Source organism: Eriocheir sinensis, chromosome 51, assembly GCF_024679095.1.
Source record: "Eriocheir sinensis breed Jianghai 21 chromosome 51, ASM2467909v1, whole genome shotgun sequence".
NCBI lineage: Eukaryota > Metazoa > Arthropoda > Malacostraca > Decapoda > Varunidae > Eriocheir > Eriocheir sinensis.
The window spans coordinates 10,221,701-10,248,615 of record NC_066559.1 but is presented as its reverse complement, the minus strand read 5'-3'; the positions used below and the strand labels follow the sequence as shown (position 1 = coordinate 10,248,615).

Sequence of the window (26,915 nt, the reverse complement as noted above, 5' to 3'; positions counted from 1 at the left end):
GGGCCTTTGAAAATTGTCGGCGTTCAAACAAACACACACATTTGACAAGGCTTTGGCATTTTCAGGGTAGTTTTATGCCCTGGTTGTGATTGAACTTGAGCCACTAACCCCTAAAAAAAAAAATGTACGAAAAATCTCGAGGTCTGCATTTTTTGGGGGGTAGTTATGCCCTGGTTGGTTGTAGTCCTTCCCTTCCTCTGTGCCGCCAACTAAAAATCAGCGAGAACGCGCGATTTGAAAATTGTCGGCGTTCAAACAAACACACACATTTGACAAGGCTTTCGTAGGAGTTGTGGGCATTTTCAGGGGTAGTTTTATGCCCCTGGTTGTAGTTTGACCCTTCCTCTGAGCCACTAACCTAAGAAAACACTCATGAGAACGCGAATAATCTCGTTTTGGGCCTTTGTAAATAGTCGGCGTCCAAACACACACACACATTTGACAAGGCTTTCGTAGGAGTTGTGGGCATTTCCAGGGGTAGTTTTATGTCCTCGATGGTAGTTTGACCCTTCCTCTGAGCCACTAACCTAAGAAAACACTCATGAGAACGCGAATAATCTCGTTTTGGGCCTTTGTAAATAGTCGGCGTCCAAACAAACACACACATTTGACAAGGCTTTCGTAGGAGTTGTGGGCATTTCCAGGGGTAGTTTTATGCCCCTGGTGATAGTTTGACCCTTCCTCTGAGCCACTAACCTAAGAAAACACTCATAAGAACGCAAATAATCTCGTTTTAGTCCTTTGGAAAGAGTGATGTGGGAGAGGTGGCAGCGTCTGAGAATATACCAACCCAGGGAGCCATGCAGCCAGAGCCGTGCAGAACTTCCAAGGCCAAGTCGGGTCAGGGGATCATCAAACACCCAATTGGTTTCGTTGCTTGAGATCGTCCTGTCAGCCTGCGAGGACACTTTATATCACATGATGACCCTGCTTGCCTCACCCTCTAACACGGCGCTGACTGCTTCTCCTTCTGAGTGGCTGGCCGCCGTAAAATGCTGAAGTGTGCCAATTGTCCCTCCGCTCTTGTGAAATGTTATATATATTGTGTGTGCTGTGTGTGCTGTGTGTGTGTGTGGGGGGGGGGGAGGAGTTTTTTTTTTTTTTTTGTGTGTGTGTGTGCGAGAATGAGAGAGAGAGAAGCCCCAAACATTCTCCAACACACACACACACACACACACACACACACACACACACACACACACACACACACACACACACATTTCAGCCCTTCATCAACAACCATCTTCCAAACTCTCTCCATCGCCTTACGCTTCACTATTATTTTCTCCTATAATCTGGCACGTGGCGTTGGTCGGGCAGAAGGCACGGCGAGCGTGTAACTCCATCAGGCCAACGCTTTCCTTTGCCGCCCCGAACCGACACCTGAACGGGTTACTTTTTGTGTGTTTACAGAAAGGCGTAACTAAGTACCAAGGTTCTTCCGCAGGGATTAGCTTGCACGCATTAAACACACACACACACACACACACACACACACACACACACACTCTCTCTCTCTCTCTCTCTCTCTCTCTCTCTCTCTCTCTCTCTCTCTCTCTCTCTCTCTCTCTCTCTCTCTCTCTCTCTCTCTCTCTCTCTCTCTCTCTCTCTCTCTCTTTCTCTCTTCTTATCTAACACATTTTGGATTCTTCAACTCGTGCATTCTTCCTCCTCTTCCTACCCTATCCTATCCCCTTCTCTCTCTCTCTCTCTCTCTCTCTCTCTCTCTCTCTCTCTCTCTCTCTCTCTCTCTCTCTCTCTCTCTCTCTTGTTATCTAACATATTTTGTCTTCTTGAACTCATGCATTCTTCCTCCTCTTCCTATCTTATCCTATCCCCTTCTCTCTCTCTCTCTCTCTCTCTCTCTCTCTCTCTCTCTCTCTCTCTCTCTCTCTCTCTCTCTCTCTCTCTCTCTCTCTTGCACGCGCGGCCTACCCATCACCACCTCGACAGCTTGTTTTGCTCGCCGCTTCGCCTCGCCTCCCACAAACAGGTTTTTAAGCCCTAGCCGCGTGCCCTGGCCCCCCCCCCCCTCTCCCTCCTGCCCACCGCTGCCACCCTCCCCCGAATCCCGCGTCCGCCGATCTGGTCCTGACTGGCTTACTGTGTTGAATAATGGTGTGTGTCTCCGTGCGTGCTCACAGACACACACACATACTCATAGGCTACACACACACACACACACACACACATAAACAAAACAAAAACATTCACACGAGCGCACACACACACACACACACACACACACACACACACACACACACACACACACACACACACACACACTCTTGCACTCATATCTATTTAAATTTTCTAGGTCTTATTTAATGTGTAGAGCTCATTGAATGTATCTTTTTCTTTCTTTTTTGTTTGTTTGTTTCTTTCTTTGTTTTATTGTTTCTTTGTTTCATTCTCTTTTCTTTATTCTTCCGTTCTCTCTTTTTTCGTCTTCCTTTCTTCCTTTCTTTCCTTCCTTCTTTCGCTCTTTCTTCATTCCTTCTTGTTTCTTTGCTGTTTTATTTTCACGTGTCCGCCCATTGCACTGGTAAGCTAATTTGACGAAACTTACTCTTCGGCCCCCGCTAGGTTGTGAGGCAGTCGTATTTTTTTTTAAGTAAACTAATTCTTCTTTATATCGAAATCTTTTACCTACGTCCATATAAGGTTGTTTTTTTAGGGTTGTGATTTGTGGTTTAAGACCGGATGACTTTCCTGGCGTCACGTGGCGTAGCTGGGCTCGAACCGCCTCACCCTGGGTTATGTACGCAATAATCAATTACGCAGTTTTACCTTTATATTATGGTCCTCTCGGGCGCTTCCGGGGAATAAGGTTGGTACTGTTAGGACGAAAATGATGAAGATTGCAACTTAGACACACACACACACACACACACACACACACACACACACACACTCTCTCTCTCTCTCTCTCTCTCTCTCTCTCTCTCTCTCTCTCTCTCTCTCTCTCTCTCTCTCTCTCTCTCTCTCTCTCTCTCTCAAGTTTTATTCTCCATCTCTTTCTTAATCAGTCTTCAGATGTGCGTTGATTAGGGGAACACCTGTGCGTTCCGTATCCCTCTCTGGTGGTATTCTCGTTATTTTTCTTTTTTTGTTTTGTTTTAGTTCTTGTTCTTGTTCTTGTTCTTCTTTTTTTTTTTCTTGTTCTTCTTCTTGTTCTTCTTCTACTTCTTCTTCTTCTTCTACTTTTTCTTCTTTCTTCTTCTTCTTTTACTTTTATTTCTTCTTCTTCTTCTTTTACTTTTTTCTTCTTCTTCTTCTTTTACTTTTATTTCTTCTTCTTCTTCTTTTTCTTCGTCTTCTCTACTTCTTCTTCTTCTTCTTCTTCTTCTTCTTCTTCTTCTTTTACTTTTTCTTCTTCTTCTTCTTTTACTTTTTCTCCTTCTTCTTATTTTACTTTTATTTCTTCTTCTTCTTCTTCTTCTTCTTTTACTTTTTTTTCCTTCTTCTTCTTTTACTTTAATTTCTTCTTCTTCTTCTTCTTTTACTTTTTTCTTCTTCTTCTTTTACTTTTATTTCTTCTTCTTCTTCTTTTTCTTCGTCTTCTCTACTTCTTCTTCTTTTACTTTTTCTTCTTCTTCTTCTTCTTCTTTTTTTACTTCTTCTTCTTCTTCTTCTTCTTCTTCTTCTTCTTCTTCTTCTTCTTCTTCTTCTTCTTCTCCTCCTCACCTCCTCCTCCTCCTCCTCCTCCTCCTCCTCTTCTTGCCGTCAATGAAGAAAGAATGAATTAAAGAAAAAAAAACAGGCAAGAAAAAAGACAAAAAATAGAGAAAGTTAAATAATTCTTCAACGAATAAAAATAAAAAAATTAGAGAAAAAAATAGAGAAAAATTAAAGCGAAAAATTAAAGACAAAAAAAATAAAGAGATAAATTAAAGAAGAAAAATAAAGAGATAAATTAAAGAAGAAAAATAAAGAGATAAATTATAAAGAGAGAAAAAAAAGAGAAAGTGTGATAATTCTTCCACGAGGTCGAGGTGTATTTAAGTGTGGAGACAAATACGCACAGAGTTGTACACACACACACACACACACACACACACACACACACACACACACACACACACACATCTCCCCCAACACACACTAAAACAAACCTACCCCCCCCCTCTCTCTCACACACACACACACACACACACACACAACTCCCCCCAAACACACACGAAAACAAAACTACCCCCCCCTCTCTCTCACACACACACACACACACACACACACACACACACACACAACTCCCCCCAACACACACGAAAACAAACCTACCCCCCCCTCTAACACACACACACACAAAAGCGGATGAATGAAATCTTGTACCCAATGAAATAAACGTGTGAAAAAAAAAAATAGAAAAGTAAACAAAGAAAGAAAGAAGAAAAGAAAGAAAATACACAAATATTATACGTTTCAGGAAACATAAGTATAAAAACAATGATCTAATCTGACACAACACCGGATATCACTTCACCACACACACACACACACACACACACACACACACACACACACACACACACACACACAAAACATTCGGTAACTTCCTTCAGCTCTTTTCCTTCACGTGTTCGCGGCGTGGTGACCCAGTGGCAGGTTTAGGGGGGGGAGGGGGGGGAGAGGCAGGAGGAGGAGGAGGAGGAGGAGGAGGAAGAGGAGAGGGGGAAGTCAGGTAAGAGGCAGGAAGGGAGGTGTGGCGGGGAGAGGACGGAGAGAGGACGGAGAGGAGGAGGAGGAGGAGGAGGAGGAGGAGGAGGAGGTGTAGAAGAGGTAATAGGGAGGAGACGGAGAAAGAGAGGACGAGAGGAGGAAGAGTTGGAGGAGGAGGAGGAACAGCGATTTGGGGAGGAGAAGGAAGTCGGAAGAGAAGCTATGGGGTTGGAGGGAAGGGAGGGAAGAGAGGGGAAGAGAGAGAGAGAGACTTCTTGGTGTGCTACTAAGGGGAGGGGCGGGAAGGAGGGAGGGAAGTCAGGGGAGCAGGGGGTGGGGGGAGAGTCTTTCACCGCACTAACACAAACACGGCGTCAACGTTTTTTGGCAACGTTTCTTTGGCAACAACAAATTCGTCGGCCCTTGAGTCGCGGCGCCGGGCAGGACGGACCAACGCGGCGCTGCGGATGCGTCGTTCACCCTTTGCTTGTTTCGCCCGACTCTTGCACATCAGTTCATGCCAGGGACAGTATTCTCAGCGAGTAGCGGGCTTTTTTTATTTTTTATTATTGTTTACTTTTTTGTGTGCCCTTGAGCTGTCTCCTTTGTTGTAAAAAAAAAAAGTTCCGACCTGAATACCTCGATAATTTAAATACAACGCAGCGGTATAGGGTTCGTTATAGCGAGTCAGTAATCCCTAGCGGCTATTGGCTCGCAACGGTGACACTTTCCTCTTTGTCCTCTTTGTCCTCTTTGTTTAACACTTATTTTTAGTCTAGCAGAAGCCGAAATATCCACTCCTTCACACATACTATCCATCCAACATCAAATCAGGTTATGCTGGATATGTTTGGAAGCAATGTACGGCTGACTGACTCCCAATGTCAAGTTCAAGTTCAGGTACAGTCCGGGGCCGTTCACAAGGTAGATATGGCCCGCTGGTAGTATACTCCTTTCTCATCCATTTTCTTGTGGTGTGATCTTCTTTTATTTATATCACATCATATTAGCGTCGCGAACCTTCTGGGAACGGCTGTCATGCGGGTTCCTGTGGCGCTGAGGGAAGAAATGTTTATCAGGCGCGGGCTGCCAAGGCGTCCCCACCGGTCAGGTTAGTGAGTGGCATAACGTGTGGTGGGTTGGCTTTACGATAAACAGGTAATGCCAAGGTCGTAGCGACGTGACATCAACCAGTGCGTGCGTTTCCGTGATCGTGGCCAATGCTGTCATCTAGGGTATTTTAAGCAAGGCGGAATGTTACTAACACTGAACCCCCCCAGGAAGCGGTACATGTTATCTATACTCCTTAAGACACGAGGAAACGTACATGTTATCTATACTCCTTAAGACACGAGGAAACGTACATGTTATCTATACTCCTTAAGACACGAGGAAGCGGTACATGTTATCTATACTCCTTAAGACACGAGGAAACGTACATGTTATCTATACTCCTTAAGACACGAGGAAACGTACATGTTATCTATACTCCTTAAGACACGAGGAAGCGGTACATGTTATCTATACTCCTTAAGACACGAGGAAACGTACATGTTATCTATACTCCTTAAGGCACGAGGAAACGTACATGTTATCTATACTCCTTAAGGCACGAGGAAACGTACATGTTATCTATACTCCTTAAGACACGAGGAAACGTACATGTTATCTATACTCCTTAAGACACAAGGAAACGTACATGTTATCTATACTCCTTAAGACACGAGGAAACGTACATGTTATCTATACTCCTTAAGACACGAGGAAACGTACATGTTATCTATACTCCTTAAGACACGAGGAAACGTACATGTTATCTATACTCCTTAAGACACGAGGAAACGTACATGTTATCTATACTCCTTAAGACACGAGGAAGCGGTACATGTTATCTATACTCCTTAAGACACGAGGAAACGTACATGTTATCTATACTCCTTAAGACACGAGGAAACGTACATGTTATCTATACTCCTTAAGACACGAGGAAACGTACATGTTATCTATACTCCTTAAGACACGAGGAAACGTACATGTTATCTATAATCTTACAGTAAAGGGGAAACGGTGCTAATTCATGCTATCTGAACCCACAATTAACACACCGGGAAATGGTCCATATACGTGTTATCTATAAGCAATACTAATATACTGTATGCGCGTGTTGTCGATATTTATGAAGGCGGACACAGATTCGAGTCTTTGTCCTCCCCGTCTTACTGTATAGCTGAGACATGGACGCTGAATGCTGACTTGGAGAAGCGTCTCGATGCCTTTAGTGCCAAATGCCTTCGCAACCTCTCTTTTTGGACACTCCTTTGACCTCTATTCAGGAGTAGTAAGTAGCGTGCTTTTATTTATTTTTTCTTTACGCCCTTGAACTGTCTCCTTAGCTGTAAAACAAACAAACACACACACAAAAAAAAACATGGGGAAGCGTTGGGATGACTGTGTCGAACCAGCGATTAGGTGATGAAACTGAATCGAGGCCTGTTACCAGCTTCTTCTACTTCTTCTACTTCTTCTTTTTCTTCTTCTTCTTCTTTTGACCTGTGACGCTATGTATCGCTTCTTAGGTCCTCCTCCTTTCCTTCCTCTTTTCTTCTTTTTCACTTATACACCCTTTTCTTTTCAGTATTACATCACTAGCTTAGTCCGGGAACGCCAACTCCGGGTATATGGGCACGTGGCACGCCTCCCAGACATCGATCACAGGGTTGTTTCTGTACGAGACAACCCTGAGTGGAGGAGCCCAAGGGGACGCCCACGTAACTCACGGCTCGGGCAAGTCCGCCGTTGAGGAAGGCAGGAATGGGTAGGTCAGTGAGTGGAGGCTTGCCGGGGTGACCGTACATTTCCCACTAATCTTTCCTATCAACATATTTCCTATTTAATCACTGCTTGCCATTTCCCACCAACCCATTTCCTTTTCGATGACTCATACCTGGCAACACTTTTATAACAAGAAACGTGACTAATCCATTTCTCACTGATCATTGCTAAAACATTTCCAACCAACCCATTTTCCTTTTGATATTCTAACAAAGACAAAAGCGTGATGAAGCCATTTCCCATTTATTTTCCGACTAACCCATTTCCGATTTCGTCACTGTTTAACATTTCCCACTAACCCATTTCCTCTTGACGACTAGCATCTGGTAACACTTTATCATGCACAGGAAACGTGACCAAGCCGATTCCCTTCCACACCCAAAGCAAAGGAAAAGCGTATTATCTAACCCCCTTCCTTGTCATACTTTATCAGCATCAACCCATCATCCAGCCTCCTTCATCTCCCTCTTAGCCACTTTAGCAGCATCCACACAGCATCCAGCATCTTTCTCCTCTCTCTTTAGCCACTACCAGCATCCGCACAGCATCCAGCCTCCTTCTTATCCCTCTTTAGAAACATTAAATTCATCCACACAGCATCCAGCATCTTTCTCCTCTCTCTTTAGACATCTCAGCATCATCCCTTCATCTCCCTCTACAGACACTTTGCAATCATCCACCACAGCCTCCGCCCTCCTACTCCTCCTTCGGCCATCTTACCAGCATCCACATAGCTTTCAGACTCTTTCATCTCCCTCTACAGACACTTTGAGATCATCCACCACAGCCTCCACCCTCCTACTCCTCCTTCGGCCATCTTACCAGCATCCACACAGCCTCCAGTTCCGTTCATCTCCCTTTACAGACACTTTGCAATCATCCACCACAGCCTCCACCCTCCTACTCCTCCTTCGGCCATCTTACCAGCATCCACACAGCCTCCAGTTCCGTTCATCTCCCTCTACAGACACTTTGCAATCATCCACCACAGCCTCCACCCTCCTACTCCTCCCTCGGCCATCTTCGCAGCATCCACACAGCTTTCAGCCTCCTTCTCCTCCGTCTTATTGCACTCTAGCAACACGCACGCAGCAGCAAGCAGCAAGGTGACGACCCCTAGTAATCTGGCACATGGTGACGCAACTCGCTGCTTACATAAGTCCCGTTACTAACCCTGCCCGTCTCGCCCTTTCACGCCCTCAGTGGTCCTACTCCTCCTGTCCTGCCTCTCCTCCGACCTCTCTCCGCTCCTACTCCTTCGGGTCTCTTCCACCTCCTACTCGCCTCCCGCCCTCTCCTTGTCGCTAGTCCCCGCCGCTCACCCGCCCTCCTGCAGACCATCAACACAGCGTTCTGAAGGTATGTGTGTGTGTGTGTGTGTGTCAAGTAATGGGCCGAGCTGAACAACAGTGATTCACACACACACGCACAAACACGATTTATATTCATAAACACACATTTACATATGCGTCACTGTAGCATATAGTGTGTGTGTGTGTGTGTGTGTGTGTGTGTGTGTGCGCGCAAAGAAACTGTCCGAATGAAGATGACAATGGATTCAGTCTTGATCTATTTACTCTTTATATTTTGACTTACGATGAATTTTGCAGACTAAGGAAGTGACATCTGAGCATCGCAAACACACAGGAGGGAGTGAGGTGCAAGTCAACAAAACACTGTCCGTCATCCTGCCTTGCAAAACCCCCGATGCCCTAAACCTGAAGTACACTAAGATGATGAGGAGGAAGCTGGAGAGAAAGACACACAGGAATTATAACCACGCTGCCAAAACAAATATATACTCGAGGCTGGGTGGGTGGGTGAGGGGTGGTAGGGGAGGGAGAGGGGGCAGATGATGTTTAACCTTAAGAACCACCCAGGACACTTGCAGGGCTTGAAGATGTTCTACGTAAAGTTGTGATGTTATGCAGGATCGAGAGAGAGAGAGAGAGAGAGAGAGAGAGAGAGAGAGAGAGAGAGAGAGAGAGAGAGAGAGAGACACGTGTGCCTTGGCCCTTGTGTGTGTGTGTGTGTGTGTGTGTGTGTGTGTGTGTGTGTGACCTAGAAAAGTAATCAACCAACGTATTAACTCTAACTCTACAACCATTAATTCTACCTAACTAACAATCTATCTAATTAAATATCTAACTAATTAACTAACTATCGAACAATCTAACTACGTAAGTGTATCTAGTTATCTATCTACCTATCTATCTAACCTATTAATTAACTATCTAACGGTCTAAATATCTAACTACCTAATTGTCTAACTAATTCACTATCTATCAAACTATCTATGTAACTATCTAGCCTACCTATGTAATCACCTAAAAACATTTGTACTGTTAAAACCGAAAATACAAGACGAGTATCGAATTTCTCCTGATAGTGTGTGTGTGTGTGTGTGTGTGTATGTGTGTGTGTGTGTGTGTGTGTAAGTGGCTCCAGAATCAACACTCGGCGGACCCTCGGCAGGAAGCAAACAGCCTGAACGTCGTCGCCGCGTCAACACGGGCATGGCCGTGGAGTAGAGGGGGGGAGGGTTGCAGGGAGGGACAGAGCACTACTATGCAGGGTAGGCGGGGCCTCGAGGGGTGGGGGGGTGGGGGGGGCAGGGCAGAGAGGGACACTATTGCTGGGGGTGAGCGCCTGGAAGGGGGAGCTATAGGTCAGGGGACGGACGGGGAACTGGGAGGGGGCGGCGCCTCGGGGGGGGAAAGGCGGAGAGGGACACTACTCTTGGGGTGAGCGGAGCCTTGGGGGGGGCACAGGGAGGGGGGGCCAGCGCAGTGCCCTCTACGAGTCCTTCACGGCCGCCAAGGTCACGCGGGGCTGGGCAGCGCCACCCTGCCCGGCAGCGTGGCCGAAGATTAGATAAAAACTTATCAACGGTGCAGAAACAGCGAGGCATATTTATCCTCTCGAGCCATTGAATAAGTGGCGGCCGGTTTTCTTGCTTCTTGCTGCCCCGCTGGCTGCGCTTGTGCCTCTGGACTGGCAGGTTCGTAATTACACTCTGCATTACGTATTAGAAAAAAAAAAAACTGGAAAATCGACAAGTAAGGCTAAGGATGAATAAGAAAACTAAAGCCAAGGTAACACTATTGCTTCACTCCTTTCCGTTGCTAGGCTCCACCGCGGCGCTCAAAGGGAAGGGCTTTGAATCAGTGTCTTCCTCCCGTCACGACACACGGGCAGATAGGAAACTCGAACGTTGACCAAGTATCTGGAGAGGAAATTCAAAAGTGCCAAAAGACGGACGGAGTAATCAAGGGTGGGAATCTCTTATGGGTAGGATAAAGACTGGAAAATAATATAAAGGAACACATAAACGCAAGACATAATAAGGGCAATTAAAATCAAGAAAAAACAATGTTCGGGACACATAACTGGGAGAGAGGACAACGGACGGACGAAAAGTGTGAGACTGGAAACAGGTGATATTACACACACAAATAAAGGTCGTTCAGCAAGTTACGTGATGAAAAAAAAAAAAAAAAAGTTACGGAGTGTTTACATGGAAACTGGAAACTTGAGGGACAGGACTGAAACGAATGGAAACGCCCGGGAGTGATCTAGGTCTTGAAGATGAGCGATAGAGGCTGATGATGATGATTCTATACCCGATAAGATTTGAAGATAATAATAATAATAATAATAATAATAATAATAATAATAATAATAATAATAATAATAATAATAATAATAATAATAATAATGATGATGATGATGATGATGATGATGATGATGATAATAATAGTTCTTGCACACATTGAATTAATAAGCAAAAATGAGTTGTCGCTTTTGATTACCGTAGCACCGTGGAAACCTTGTAAACACACACACACACACACACACACACACACACACACACACACACACACACACACACACACACACACACACACGGTCCTCCCCGTCCCTCACATACACAAAATCCGCCCCACCCCCTCTACACAACCCCCATCTCTTACCCCCACCCCCATCCATACACAACATCCTATCCCCCCCTCCCCCCCTTGAAGTGTGTCCTGCTCCAAGAGGAGGCCAGGACGTGAGCGGCACCAACAGGACGGAAAACCAGCAGCGACCTACACATGTTTTGATCCTCGGCGTCCGCTGCGTCACCCTGTTTGGAAGCGTCCTCGTTCGTGTGGCGGTGCACCGGACAGGCAAAGGCTCACGCTGTCACGCTAAACCACCTTGGTGTTAGTCGGTTCGGTTAGTTGGAAAGTCTGCGAGCTAGTTCAGTCCATCAGCTAGTCAGTCAGTCAGAGAGTCGTTTGGTTAGTGAGTTATGTGATCTATTCAGTATGTCAGTCAGTCAGTTGGGTAGTAACTTGGTCAGTCAGTCAGTTCATCAGTCAATCAATCAGTGAATAAGTCAGTAAGCCAGTCAGTCAGTCAGACAATTAATCAGTCAGTCAGTCAGTCAGTCAGCCATCGTCAGTCAACCAGGCAATTAGTCAGCCAACCAGTCAGACAGTCAATTTGTCAGTCAGTGTAACAGGTAATTAGTAATTCAGCCAGATAGCCATCCAATCAGTCACCCAGTCAGTCAGCCAATCAGTCAGTTAGCCATCCAACCATCCAGTCAGTCAGCTATCCAGTCAGTCTGCCACCCAGTCAATCAGCCATCCAGCCAATCAGTCAGTTAGCCATCCAACCATCCAGTCAGTCAGCCACCCAGTCAATCAGCCATCCAGCCAATCAATCAATCAGTCAGCCATCCAGCCATCCACCCAATCAGTCATCCAGTTAGTAAATCACCCAGCCAGTCAGTCAATCGTCCAGTCAGCCATCCAACCATCCAGTCAGTCAGCCACCCAGTCAATCAGCCATCCAGCCAATCAATCAATCAGTCAGCCATCCAGCCATCCACCCAATCAGTCATCCAGTTAGTAAATCACCCAGCCAGTCAGTCAATCGTCCAGTCAGCCATCCAGCCAGTCAGTCAGTCAGTCACCCAGCCAGCCAGCCAGCAGCCAGGTAATTCTAGGCTGAAGGACGCGAGGCACCCAAAGTGACCTCCATGCCCCCGCGGCGGCCTCGTGTCAGAGCAAGACAGATTGAGTTGAGCACCGCCTCGCCTCAGCCTCCTCTTTTTTAGTGAGGCGATCAAGGCAACAGTGGAGGAGCAAAGAGGCAGTTCAAGGGCAAAAATATAAAAGAAATCAAAAGGAAACTCGTGACAACCTTCTAAACCGGTGCTGTCCAAACTTTTTCGCCTATTGGACCCTTTATTACCTTATCCTACTGTTACGTACCCCCGTGGCTGATTAAACTCAATTACATTATATTTATATTATATTATATTATATTTAGGTACACGTACATTACGCGTCATTTCTAGGTACCCGTCCCTCCCTCTCTCTTTTCCTTCATAGAACTTGGGAAGGCTCTGCTCTTAACCCCTTAATCTCATTCATTGCCATTAGTAAACTTAATTTATAGTAATGATCAGCGAGCTGCATGTCATTGGATGTTAGCAAGTGTCAGAAGTAAGAAATATATATAAAAGAAAACTAAATTAAGCTCAATGAATCTCCTTCCTTTCCGCCAGTAAGGACGGAATAGCGTGCCCTTGTATGTATGTATGTATGTATGTATGTATGAGGACGCTCGGTCTGAGGAGTGCCTCGTAAATATGTTTGGTCTTAAGTGTGTGTGTGTGTGTGTGTGTGTGTGTGTGTGTGTGTGTGTGTGTGTGTGTGTGTCCCAAGAATATGTATTGTTAGATTGTGTGTGTGTGTGTGTGTGTGTGTGTGTGTGTGTGTCCCAAGAATATGTATTATTAGATTATGTGTGTGTGTGTGTGTGTGTGTGTGTGTGTGTGTGTGTGTGTGTGTGTATGTGTCCCAAGAATATGTATTGTTAGATTGTGTGTGTGTGTGTGTGTGTGTGTGTGTGTGTGTGTGTGTGTCCCAAGAATATGTATTGTTAGATTGTGTGTGTGTGTGTGTGTGTGTGTGTGTGTGTGTGTGTGTGTGTGTGTCAGTATCCAAGAAAATATATGTTGTCGTAAGTGTGTGGGGATGGAGGGGAGGGGGTCTGGAGGGGAGGGGGTCTAGAGGGGAGGGGGTCTAGAGGGGAAGGGGGGGAGGGGCCTCAAACAATTTATTCCAAAGCACCGAGAACTGCCGTTGCGCAAGACAGCCAGCCACTTGCATCTTTACAGGCCTAAGAGGTTACCACACCAAAAAATTATGTATATGTAAAACTCTGGTGAGGCTGGAGTGTTCTTGCCTGCTTAGAGAAACAACCTTGCCTTGCGTCCAAGTGAATTGTAACCAGTGACCTCGAGCCTAAATATATTCCCTTGTCAAGTTCATATTATAATGTTGTCTGTACCCCACAACGTCTGCAATAGAAAAAAATTATGCTAGACTGTAATGTATTGGCAAAACGTAAGTATCCATCACTTTCTGCTCTTCAAAACATTATAGAAATCGACCTCAACCTTTCTTAAATTCCGTCAAATTCATATTAAAATGTTACCCACTCCACAACGTCTGCAATAGAAAAAGTTATGCTAGTCAGTAATGTATTGGCAAAACGTAAGTATCCATCACTTTCTGCTCTTCAAAACATTATAGAAACCGACCGCAACCTTGCATATATTCCGTTGTCAAATTCATGTTAAAATGTTACCCATACCCCACAAAAAGTAAGGTAGAACGTAATTACAGTAACTCCAGAAAAGATAAAGATAATGAATGACGGTTTGGTTATATGCAATAGTTATAGATACCAATTATATCCCTTAATTAAGAGCGCCATTATCAGCTTTCCTCGTTTTCTCCCTAATTTCAATAACTCCAGTAAAAACAATGAATGACGGTTTGGTTATATGTAATAGATAAAGATACCAATTATATCCCTTGAGAACACCATTATCAGTTATCCTCTTTTTCTCCCTAAATTCATAAACACCGCCTCTATAATCCACGCTATATCGCTTCTCCTATGTTATGATCCTAAGGTACCAGTGTTATTCTGAGGCACCAGGAACGTTGCCAGATTGTCGTACTCAGCCTCCTATGTTTGCCAATGTCCGATCCAAAAACTGCCTCCTCGACCCTAATAACTGCCTGCATATATAGTTATCGTTAAAATGGGTAATTATTGGTGTTTTTTGGCAATATATATGGCTCAGAAACCTTTAAGTACGAGACTGAGTACGGTAATCTGGCAACGGTCACCAGTTACACCTCTCGAGAACGCTTTTTACCAGTCTTCCTTTCGTTCTCCCGGAGCTCGTAAACTCTGCCACCGTACTCGACGGTATTCCTCTTCTTCCCTTGTGTAATGATGAATGTCTTGCCGTGACAGCACACATGGAGGACCTCAACGGCGGTGCAAGGCTTCTCGACCTGCACCCAATCGCCTCTGAGCATCACGTCGACCATGTCCTTATCCATGATGCCTCGCTGGCTGACCCCAAAGTCTCGGTAGGAGCACTCGTTAGGGGCGAGGCCTTCCATGCACAGGCCTTGCTCCTCGGCCAGATGGGTGTCGTTGGTCCCGCCTTTGGTAATGTTCCCCGGGAAGAGTGACGAGCTGAGGGCCTCCTTAGACTTCTCCTTCCTCCCGCCCATGACGCTCTGAACGGCAAGAAGGACCGCAAGGTAGAGCAAGGGTCTTACTAGCATTACTGAAGCCTGTGAAGAAATAAAGAATAAAGAAATAAGGAAAGAAAGAGCCGCTTGACAGATTCCTTCCCGCTCATGACGCTCTGAACGGCAAGAAGGGCCGCAAGAAAAAGGAAAGATCTCGCTAACATTACTGAAACCTGTGCTTGAAAAATAATGAAATGAAGGTTTGGGAAGCGAGTTAAGGCCTTCCCTATAGACTCCTTCCCGCTCATGACGCTGTGAACGGCAAGAAGGGTCATAAGGAAGAGGAAAGATCTCGCTAACATTACTGAAACCTATGCTTGAAAAATAATGAAATGAAGGTTTGGGAAGCGGGTTAAGGCCTTTATAGACTCAAAATAATGAAATGAAGGTTTGGGAAGCGGGTTAAGGCCTTCCCTATGGACTCCTTCTCTTAGATGCTTCACTTAGTTACTCTGTGATGGTAAAGATTGGGTTCCGTGATGCGAAGTTATGGGATGTCTTACGATACGGGATGACAGATGACACCACACCGGGACAAAAAAGTTGGTAAGCAAAGGGTGAAGCGTCGTCGTTGCATGCGAACTGGTTGCCAAAATGGTCTATATGGTCTATTGTCTATGGTCTATTGGTCCCTAGAAGTTGGAAAGTTTCGTTTAGTCGGCGCAACATCTGTGGTCATATGCCGGAGAGAGATAGAAGGGGAAGGAATTATAGGAGAAGGGAACAGACCCCAGGAGACGGGACACAACCCTCAAATAATACCTGGTACCCATTCACTGCTGGGTGGACAACGCGTAGGGTATCGGAAAAGCCGCACAAATTTTTCCACTCCGCCCGGGGAATCGAACCCAGGATTGGTCCCAAGACTCCCGCTCATGACACTCTGAACGGCAAGAAGGATCGCAGGCAAGACAGGGCAAAGATTTCACTGACATTTTTTTAACCTGAGTCGAAATAATGAGGACAAAAAAATGGAACAGACAGATTTCATACAGATTTCCTCCCGCCCATGAACGGCGAGAAGGATCGCAGGCAAGACAGGGCAAAGATTTCACTGACATTTTTTTAACCTGAGTCGAAATAATGAGGAAAAAAAAAGAACCTTCCAACAGATTTCATAGACTTCCTCCTGCCCATGAACGGCAAAAAGGATCGCTGGCAAGACAAGGCAAAGATCTCACTGACATTTTTTTAACCTGAGTCGAAATAATGAGGAAAAAAATAGAACCTTCCGACAGATTTCATAGACTTCCTCCCGCCCATGAACGGCAAGAAGGATCGCTGGGAGGACAGGGCAAAGATTTCACTGACATTTTTTTTTAACCTGAGTCGAAATAATGAGGAAAAAAAAATGGAACCTTTCAACAGGTTTCATACAGACTTCCTCCCGCCCATGAACGGCAAGAAGGATCGCAGGCAAGACAGGGCAAAGATTTCACTGACATTTTTTTAACCTGAGTCGAAATAATGAGGAAAAAAAAAGAACCTTCCGACAGATTTCATACAGACTTCCTCCCGCCCATGAACGGCAAGAAGGATCGCTGGCAAGACAAGGCAAAGATCTCACTGACATTTTTTTAACCTGAGTCGAAATAATGAGGAAAAAAATAGAACCTTCCGACAGATTTCATAGACTTCCTCCTGCCCATGAACGCCAAGAAGGATCGCAGGCAAGACAGGGCAAAGATTTCACTGACATTTTTTAACCTGAGGCGAAATAATGAGGAAAAAAATAGAACCTTCCGACAGATTTCATAGACTTCCTCCTGCCCATGAACGGCGAGAAGGACGGCAAAACAGAGCAGAGACGTCACTAACATTCCTGTAAACCCGCGGCGAAGAAAAACAAAGAAATGCACTTCTACGAAATTGTTACATGAGCCGCTTCATGGGTATTACATTAAGGGTGTCTGGTTTCGGGGTGACTCCCAGAGGCGTGCTGAGAGTGGCGATTAGGTGGACGAGGCGGGCGGGGGTTCGGTTCCCACTCCCTCCTCCTCCCCCCTCGCTTGATGTGCAGCTGGGCGCCGTATTCATGAGTTAAGTCTGGTATTATCGAATCTCGGAATCATGCAACACGTAAGCGGGGTGTATTAACTTTGATTGATGTAAGAAGATACGACTGAATTAAAGATAACAGGAACACGAAAAGGAGAACATGACAGGCAATGGAAGAAGAAAAAAGATAAATAAACTTGATGAAAGAGAAAGAAAAACAAAGTAGCAGAATAAAGAAATTGCGTAAGTGAGAGGATAGACATATAGAAGGAAATAACGTTGAATTAAATAAAACAGGAACGCAAAAAGGAGGACAAACAGACTGACAATGAAAGAGAAAGAAAGATAGATAAAATAAATGAATAGAGAAATAGCATAAAAAAAAAGATAGGCTGACAGATACAAGGAAATAACGTTGAATTATATATAACATGAACGCAAGAAGGACAAAAAGACTGATAATGAAAGAGAAAGAAAGATAAATAGAGGCTGACAGATACAAGGAAATAACGTAGAATTAAATAAAACAAATGAACAGAGAAATAGCGTAAGGAAAAGAGAAGATAGGGAGGCTGACAGATACAAGGAAATAACGTAGAATCAAATATAACAGGAACGCAAGAAGAAGGACAAACAGACTGATAATGAAAGAGAAAGAAAGATAGATAAAATAAATGAATAGAGAAATAGCGTAAGAAAAAGAGAAGATAGGGAGGCTGACAGATACAAGGAAATATCGTAGAATTAAATATAACAGGAACCCAAGAAGGAGAACAAACAGACTGATAATGAAGGAGAAAGAAAGATAGATAAAACAAATGAACAAAGAAATAGCGTAAGGAAAAGAGAAGATAGACAGGCTGACAGATACAAGGAAATAACGTAGAATTAAATATAACAGGAACCCAAGAAGGAGGACAAAAAGACTGACAATGAAAGAGAAAGAAAGATAGATAAAATAAATGAATAGAGAAATAGCGTAAGAAAAAGAGAAGATAGACAGGCTGACAGATACAAGGAAATAACGTAGAATTAAATAAAACAGGAACGCAAGAAGAAGGACAAACAGACTGATAATGAAGGAGAAAGAAAGATAGATAAAATAAATGAATAGAGAAATAGCGTAAGGAAAAGAGAAGATAGACAGGCTGACAGATACAAGGAAAGAAAACGAAGCAAAAAGAAATTAATACACTTACTGGTTGACCGAATAAAACTTGAACCCCAGAAAGAACACCAACAGACAGAATGAAAGAGGAAGAAAGGAAGATAAAAATGTAAACTACGATAATGAAGTAAAGTAAGGAAGATTGAATCGCTGAAATAAAAAGGGGGAAGAAAAAGCAGACGAGGAGAGAAAGAAAAAGAAAAAAAAAGATTAAACTACAATAAAGAAGTAAAGTAAGGAAGGTAAAATTGATGAAAGAGGAAGAAAAAAAAACAAGAAAGATAAAGAAAGAAAAATAAACAACAATAAAGAAGTAAAGTAAGGAAGGTAAAATTGATGAAAGAGGAAGAAAAAAACAAACAGACAGACGGAAATAAATAAAAAAATCGCAATAAATATAAACTCGAATAAAAAAAAAAAAAGGAAGATAGAGAAATAAAGATAATTGAATAACTAAAGAGGAAGAAAAAAACAAACAGACAGACGGAAAGAAATAAAAAAATAGCAATAAATATAAACTCGAATAAAAAAGGAACGCAAGGATTTGAAGCAGGAAGACAGACAGGCGGAGGGAAAAAAAGGAAGATAGAGAAATAAAGATAACTGAATAACTAAAGAGGAAGAAAAAACAAACAGACAGATGGAAAGAAAGAAAAAAATCGCAATAAATATAAACTAGAATAAAAAAGGAACGCAAGTATTTGAAGCAGGAAGACAGACAGGCGGAAGGAAAAAAAGGAAGATAGAGAAATAAAGATAACTGAATAACTAGAGAAAGACAAAAAAAAAAAAAAGAGAGAAACAAAGAAGATAAGAGAAAATAACACGTTAACGAAAACAACAACAACAAAAAAAAAGGAAACTGAAGACGTCAAAACACATGTAAATTGAATTCTTGAGCGTTGAGGAAATATACAAGTAACTCTACGGCTGGTATTACAAGACACTTTCCCTTCTCACATCAGGTATCTCTAAAGGTCAAAGGGGGATATGAATCGGGTTCTAATGAGTGTTTTTTAGGGTCAGGGTACGGAAGAAAGGTCAACCTACCACCAGGGTCATAAAACTACTATTGGAAATGCCCACAACTCCTGCGAAAGCCTTGTCAAATAGGGCTGTTTCTTAGGTTCACGGTACAGAGGAAGGGTCACACTACCACCAGGGTCATAAAACTACTCCTGGAAATGCCCACAACTCCTGCGAAAGCCTTGTCAAATAGGGCTGTTTCTTAGGTTCACGGTACAGAGGAAGGGTCAACCTACCACCAGGGTCATAAAACTACTACTACTGAAAATGCCACAACCTTCAAGATTACTATTGGAAATGCCATAACTTCTTGCGAAAGTCTTGTCAAAGTGTTGTGTGTTAGGTCACGGTACGGAAGAAGGGTCACCTACACCAGGGTACAGTCATAAAAAAAAATGCCCTACTGCAGCCTAACTCTCTGTAAATCCTTCATGTGTTTTAGTTTTTCTTACAGAAGAAGGAGAACACTACTACCACACTCTACTTCATAGAAATGTTCACGGTACAGAGGAAGGGCCACACTACCACCAGGGTCATAAAACTACCCCTGGAAATGCCCACAACTCCTGCGAAAGCCTTGTCAAATAGATGTTCTTGGGCGGCGAAATGTCTTATGATACGACCCTAAATGTCCTCTGGTCCATCCTGTTGATACTTAGTGAACGAGTCTCCTCCGCACCACATTTACTCGCCCCCCCCCCCGTCCCCCTCCCCATGCCTCCTCTTACCCCCTCCCCTCCCCCTCACCTCTTCCCCAGCCACCTGTAAAATTAGCATGCCACCCGCAACTCGTCCTAATATTAACACCTCGGAAAAGGGTGGAGAAAAAAGTATGTGTGTGTGTGTGTGTGTGTGTGTGTGTGTGTGTGTGTGTGTGTGTGTGTGTGTGTGTGTGTGTGTGTGTGTGTGTGTGTGTGTGTGTGTGTGTGTGTGTGTGTATCATCGTTCCGCTATTCCATCCCTTTCATTGGTAAACACTGGGGCAGGCTACCCTTGTCCATAATATCTCGTCACACATACCTTTCTACACTAGCTCATCCCAGGGCTGTCCAACTTCCTAATGCAAGAGTTAAATAGTATCCATTCTTTCATCCCTTTCACTAAACAACCTTCGTTCATATTTCCTCCTTTCGACTGGGACGCTTTCAAGAGGGGAGTATCAAGACACCTCTCCAACCTAATAAGGCCATATTTATACAACTCCTAATGCAAGAGTTAATCGGCATCTTCATTCTTTCATCCGTTTCACTAAACAACCTTCGTTCATATTTCCTCCTTTCGACTGGGACGCTTTCAAGAGGGGAGTATCAAGACACCTCTCCAACCTAATGCGGCCATATTTATACAACTCCTAATGCAAGAGTTAATCGCCATCTTCATTCTTTCATCCCCTTCACTAAACAACCTTCGTTCATATTTCCTCCTTTCGACTGGGACGCTTTCAAGAGGGGAGTATCAAGACACCTCTCCAACCTAATAAGGCCATATTTATACAACTCCTAATGCAAGAGTTAATCGGCATCTTCATTCTGTCACCCTTTCACTGGTACCCGCTGGAACAGACTACCTTCGTCCATTAATTTTTCCCCCTTCCTGCGACTTTAACGCTCTCTAGCGGGGAGTATCAAGACACCTCTCCAACCTAATGCGGCCGTTTTTTGTTGAACTCTTGTCCTGTTTTTATGATAGCAGTGAGTGATGATATTTTTCTGGCTTCGTTGTGCCCTTGAACTGCCTCCCTTTATTTTTTTTTACAACAAAGGAGACAGCTCAAGGGCACAAAAAAAGGAAACAATAATAAAAAAAGCCCGCTAATCGCTGCTCCTAAAAAAAGAATCAAAAGAGGTGGCCGAAAGAGAGGTCATTGTAGGTTTACTGGACACACAATAGAAAAACTTGTCGCTTGGCATTTTCCTCACTTTTCTTTATTTCCTCCTTGTTAATGTTTCCTTTTCCTCCTTTTCCACCTCCTCCACTTCCTTTTTTCCACCCTGTATATACTTCTTCCTCTTTATCCACCTTCTCCACTTCCTTTTTTCCTCCCTGTCCCCGCTTCCACTTCCTCCCTTTTCATCTCCTCCACTTTTTCCCTCCTTGTTGATGTTTCCTCTTCCTCCTTTTCCACCTCCTCCGCTCCCTTTTTTCCACCCTGTATATACTTCTTCCTCTTTATCCACCTTCTCCACTTCCTCCCTTTCCATCTCCTCCACTTTTTCCATCCCTGTTGATGTTTCCTCTTCCACCTTTTCCACCTCCCCCACTTCCTTTTTCCCACCCTGTATATACTTCTTCCTCTTTATCCACCTTCTCCACTTCCTTTTTTCTCCCTGTCCCTGCTTCCACTTCCTCCCTTTTCATCTCCTCCACTTTTTCCCTCCTTGTTGATGTTTCCTCTTCCTCTTTTTCCACCTCCTCCACTTCCTTTTTTCCACCCTGTATATACTTCTTCCTCTTTATCCACCTTCTCCACTTCCTTTTTTTCTCCCTGTCCCCGCTTCCACTTCCTCCCTTTCCATCTCCTCCACTTTTTCCCTCCCTGTTGATGTTTCCTCTTCCTCCTAATCCTTTTCCTTTACTTCCTTTTTCCTCCCTCACTATTTTTCCTCTCCCTCCTTTCCTCCCCTTTCCTTCCTCTTTCCTTTTTATCTATACTCCTCTTTCCTTTTTATCTATACTTCTTCTCTTTCCCTTTCCATCTGCACCTCCTCTTCTTCTTCCATTTTCTCCTCTTCCACTTCCTTGTCCCTCTCTGTCTATACTTCTTCCTCTCTCTTCCTCCTCCATTTCCTCTCTCTCTTCCTGGCTAACGCTTCCCCCGCCTCTGCAAAAATAGCCACCACCCGCACCGCCCCGCCGACAGGTTCATCATGCCGAGAGCCATTTCAGGCCCAGGGAGGCGCGGGGTGCGAGGCAGAGAAGAGTTTAAATACACCCCAACGCTTTCTAGTCACCACGCGAGCCGCTCAAGCACTCCCTCGCGTGCCCCACTGTTGCCAAGGGAGGACGCGCACGGGTACAAAGGCAATACCAAAATGCTTATTCATCAAAACACCTCTTGCAGGCTCGCTCGCTGCCTCGCTCGCTCTCCGGCCGCCCAGTGTTGGTATTTTCTCAGACCCTTCCTTCCGACTCTCACATTGACTGTTTCCAAAGACCGGCAATGAGATAAATCGAGTTGTAATGAGTGTTTTTTTAGGTTCACGGTACAGAGGAAGGGTCAAACTATCACCAGGGTTATAAAACTACCCCTGGAAACTACTTTGAAAGCCTCCCGGGTCGGCCAGCGTTGATATTTTCAGACCCTTTCTTCCGACTCTCACATCGACTGCTTCCAAAGACCGGCAATGAGATAAATCGAGTTGTAATGAGTGTTTTTTTAGGTTCACGGTACAGAGGAAAACTACTTTGAAAGCCTCCCGGGTCGGCCAGCGTTGATATTTTCAGACCCTTCCTTCCGACTCTCACATCGACTGTTTCCAAAGACCGACAATGAGATAAATCGAGTTGTAATGAGTGTTTATTTAGGTTCACGGTACAGAGGAAGGGTCAAACTATCACCAGGGTCATAAAACTACCCCTGGAAATGCTCCAAACTCCTACGAAAGCCTTGTCAAATATGTGTAGAACTTGGGCGCCGAAATGTCTGAGAAGAGTATGGTTTCCACAGGCCAAAAAGGGGATGAATCAGCTTGCAATGAGTGTTGTTTTAGGTTCAAGGTACAGAGGAAGGGTCAAACTATCACCAGGGTCATAAAACTACCCCTGGAAATGCCCCAAACTCCTACGAAAGCCTTGTCAAATATGTGTGCTTGGGTGCCGAAATGTTCTAGTGATTGTTTTTGTGAGGGGGTTAATGGTACAGAAGAAGGGTCAAACTATCACCAGGGTCATAAAACTACCCCTGGAAATGCCCAAACTCCTACGAAAGCCTTGTCAAATATGTGTGCTGGGGCATCGAAATGTTCAAGTGATTGTTTTTTTTTGTGTGTGTGTGGGGGGGGGGGTTAAAGGTACAGAGGAAGGGTCAAACTATCACCAGGGTCACAAAACTACCCCTGGAAATGCCCAAACTCCTACGAAAGCCTTGCCAAATATGTGTGCTGGGGCATCGAAATGTTCAAGTGATTGTTTTTGTGTGTGTGTGTGTGTGTGTGTGTGTGTGTGTGTGTGTGGAGGGGGTTAATTGTACAGAAGAAGGGTCAAACAATCACCAGGGGCACCAAACTACCTCTGGTAATGCCCCAAACTCCTACGAAAGCCTTGTCAAATATGTGTGCTGGGGCATCGAAATGTTCAAGTGATTGTTTTTTTTTGTGTGTGTGTGTGTGTGTGGAGGGGGGGGGGGGGTTAATGGTGCAGAAGAAGGGTCAAACTATCACCAGGGTCATAAAACTACCCCTGGAAATGCCCCAAACTCCTACGAAAGCCTTGCCAAATATGTGTGCTGGGGCATCGAAATGTTCTAGTGATTGTTTTTGTGTGTGTGTGTGTGTGGGGGGGGGGGTTAAAGGTACAGAAGAAGGGTCAAACTATCACCAGGGTCATACAACTACCCCTGGAAATGCCCAAACTCCAACGAAAGCCTTGCCAAATATGTGTGCTGGGGCATCGAAATGTTCAAGTGATTGTTTTTGTGTGTGTATGTGTGTGTGTGTGTGGGGGGGGGTTAAAGGTACAGAAGAAGGGTCAAACTATCACCAGGGTCATAAAACTACCCCTGGAAATGCCCCAAACTCCTACGAAAGCCTTGTCAAATATGTGTGGCTACTTGGGCTCTGAGTGTTGCAGGGCAGCCACGACCTCAACAACTTGTTTTTCAACGATTATCTCGCGGCCCAAGCACGCACGCCCCTCCATCACTCATCGCCCTAAGTAAACAAGCGCTCTTTGGACCGTCTATAATTAGGGTACTTGATGCGTTGTTATTTTGAGCGACATCGCGAGGGACGCAATGAGGACGGTGTTGTTGTTGCCTAGGCTGACCGATGCGCCTACTCCCCTTCTCTCCCTCCCCCTCACACACCCTCGCTTGCCCGCACCTCAAGAAGTCTACGGGGACAGCTGCCAGTCTTGAGGTGCCGCACGGAGATGATTCCTGGCACGTTCCTAGCACGGGAGGCAGTTCATGGACAAAAAACAAAATCAATAACTAAGAAAGAGTCCACTGGTTTGCACATATACTAAATAAATAGGTGTTGGTATGTAGGGGAGAGGGGGGGGGGTAGTCATACTGTCTCTAATACTGCCAAATTGAGGGTCAAACGTAAACGATTAATCTGCATTCCCTCGGTGACTCCATTCCCAGCCCCCTTGCCCGCACCTCAAGAAGTCTACGGGGACAGCTGCCAGTCTTGAGGTGCCGCACGGAGATGATTCCAAGCAAGTTTTATTCTTTTTCATTCTCTATAGCAAAGGAGGCATTTCAGGGGTAAAAAAGACTAACACAATAACTAAAAAAAGCCCGCTGGTTGGCACATATACTAAATAATTATCCGTGTGTGTATATGTATGTGTATATGGGAGGGGGGGTCTAATTGTCTCTAATACATGCCAGATTGCAGGTCAAACGTAAATGAGGCTGCTTTCCCTCGGCGAGTCCGTTCTCATCTTTCCGGCACCTCAAGAAGTCTACGGGGACAGCTGCCAGTCTTGAGAGGCCGCCCGAAGTATGATTCACAGCACATTAAATTTTTTGGTTCGTACATGCCAAATTTGTGTGTGGGTGTGTAAGGGCGGGAATGGGGGTTAATCTTTTTCATTTTTTACAGTAGAGGAAGCAGCTCAAGGGTAAAGACTTATGAAAAAAAAAGCTAAGCACTGCCCCCATAAATTCAACTGGAAACTTCACATCTCTCTCGCTAAATCAGCTTCCTCGAGGTTGGGCGTTCTGTATCGTCTCTGCCAGTTCTTCTCCCCCGCGCAGTTGCTATCCATATACAGCGGCCGCCCGAAGTATGATTCACAGCGCATTAAATTTTTCGGTTCGTACATGCCAAATTTATATGTGTGTGGGTGTGTAAGGGCGGGAATGCACAGCGCATTAAATTTTTGTCTGTACATGCCAAATTATTATGTGTGTAAGGTGGGGAATGGGGGTTAATCTTGTTCATTTTTTACAGTAAAGGAAGCAGCTCAAGGGCAAACACATATGAAAAAAAAAGCTAAGCACTGCCCCCATAAATTCAACTGGAAACTTCACATCTCCTCTCTCGCTAAATCAGCTTCCTCGAGGTTGGGCGTTCTGTATCGTCTCCGCCAGTTCTTCTTCCCTGCGCAGTTGCTATCCATATACAGGGGCCGCCCGAAGTATGATTCACAGCACATTAAATTTTTTGGTTCGTACATGCCAAATTTATATGTGTGTGGGTGTGTAAGGTGGGGAATGGGGGTTAATCTTGTTCATTTTTTACAGTAAAGGAAGCAGCTCAAGGGCAAACACATATGAAAAAAAACCCGCTAAGCACTGCCCCCATAAAAACGAGTAAAGTGGCAATAATGAAAAGGTAGACAAACAAGGTGCTTCCCCTCGGTAAATGCACATAAAAACATACTGGCTGCGAGTGTGGTTAAGTCAAATCTTCTTCAGTGTTTTATTACAGCGCATCAAGCCAGCGAGAGCGATGACCAATTAGATGCCAGAGACGTGAGGAGGTGGCCGGGGTGGGTGTGTTGGAGTGGGTGTGTGAGTGTATTGGGGTGGGTTGGGGTGTGTTTGAGGGAGTGGGTGCGAACATAAACAAACCAATACTTACTCTCTGACACGTGTGGGGCGACAGCACGTGGAAGCATAAGAGGAGGAGGAGGAGGAGATCTGTAAGGAAGAGAAACGTTGGATGTAAGTGAAGGGACGTGATACAAGACTTCGGAAGGAGAAGAAACGTTGATATGTGGAAGAAGGTGACTGATGTTAGACTTCGCGGGGAAAGGAAACATTGGTATATACAGTGGGGGGGGACCTAAATTGCCCCCTTTTAAAGATTCACTGAGATCTGGGGGGGTATCATTCTCGTGAACACTACTACTGGCCTTCTAATTATAATGATGATAATAATAACAATACTACTATTACTATTACTACTACTATTACTACTACTACTACACACACACACACACACACACACACACACAAACAAACACGTAACCTCCCCCTTTCCTGCCCCCCCATACACGCACCCCAACCCCCAATCCCCCCAACAACCAACCCGCCCCTCAAACACCACAAAAACAATCTTGGGTACATATACAAACATCACGAGAGATAGGACGGCAGAAACATCACAACACCAACATCATATTACCCTCGTAGGAAGCAACAACATCATCTCGGTACCATCATCACCCTCCCACGCAACCCCTCCTACCCCATCCTCACCATCGTCATCATCAGCTGGGTACGCGGGAGGGGGGAGGGGGGGTTCAGGAGGCGGATGTCGCTTGGTGATGGTCGGTCTTTGGGGGTAAGCGTGAGTCACCTCTGCACGTGATCTTCGCCTGATACTACCTTGAGCAGCGGCCGGAGACTCCATACTAATACTACTCAATGTACAACTCCCAGCTGCCTCCGTGTGTGTGTGTGTGTGTGTGTGTGTGTGTGTGTGTGTGTGTTGGGGTTC

General features: G+C 44.7%; 1 protein-coding gene across 2 annotated transcripts in view; it reads right to left on the bottom strand.

Annotated features, from left to right (window-relative positions):
• LOC126982679 (BRISC and BRCA1-A complex member 2-like) overlaps positions 1 to 26,915 on the bottom strand; it is a 187,082-nt gene that overhangs the window by 65,754 nt on the left and 94,413 nt on the right. For both annotated transcript variants that reach the window (XM_050834949.1, XM_050834950.1), the window contains one exon: positions 26,055 to 26,113. In XM_050834949.1, coding sequence (XP_050690906.1) covers positions 26,055 to 26,113 — 59 coding nt within the window. The remainder of the gene's footprint in view (positions 1 to 26,054; positions 26,114 to 26,915) is intronic.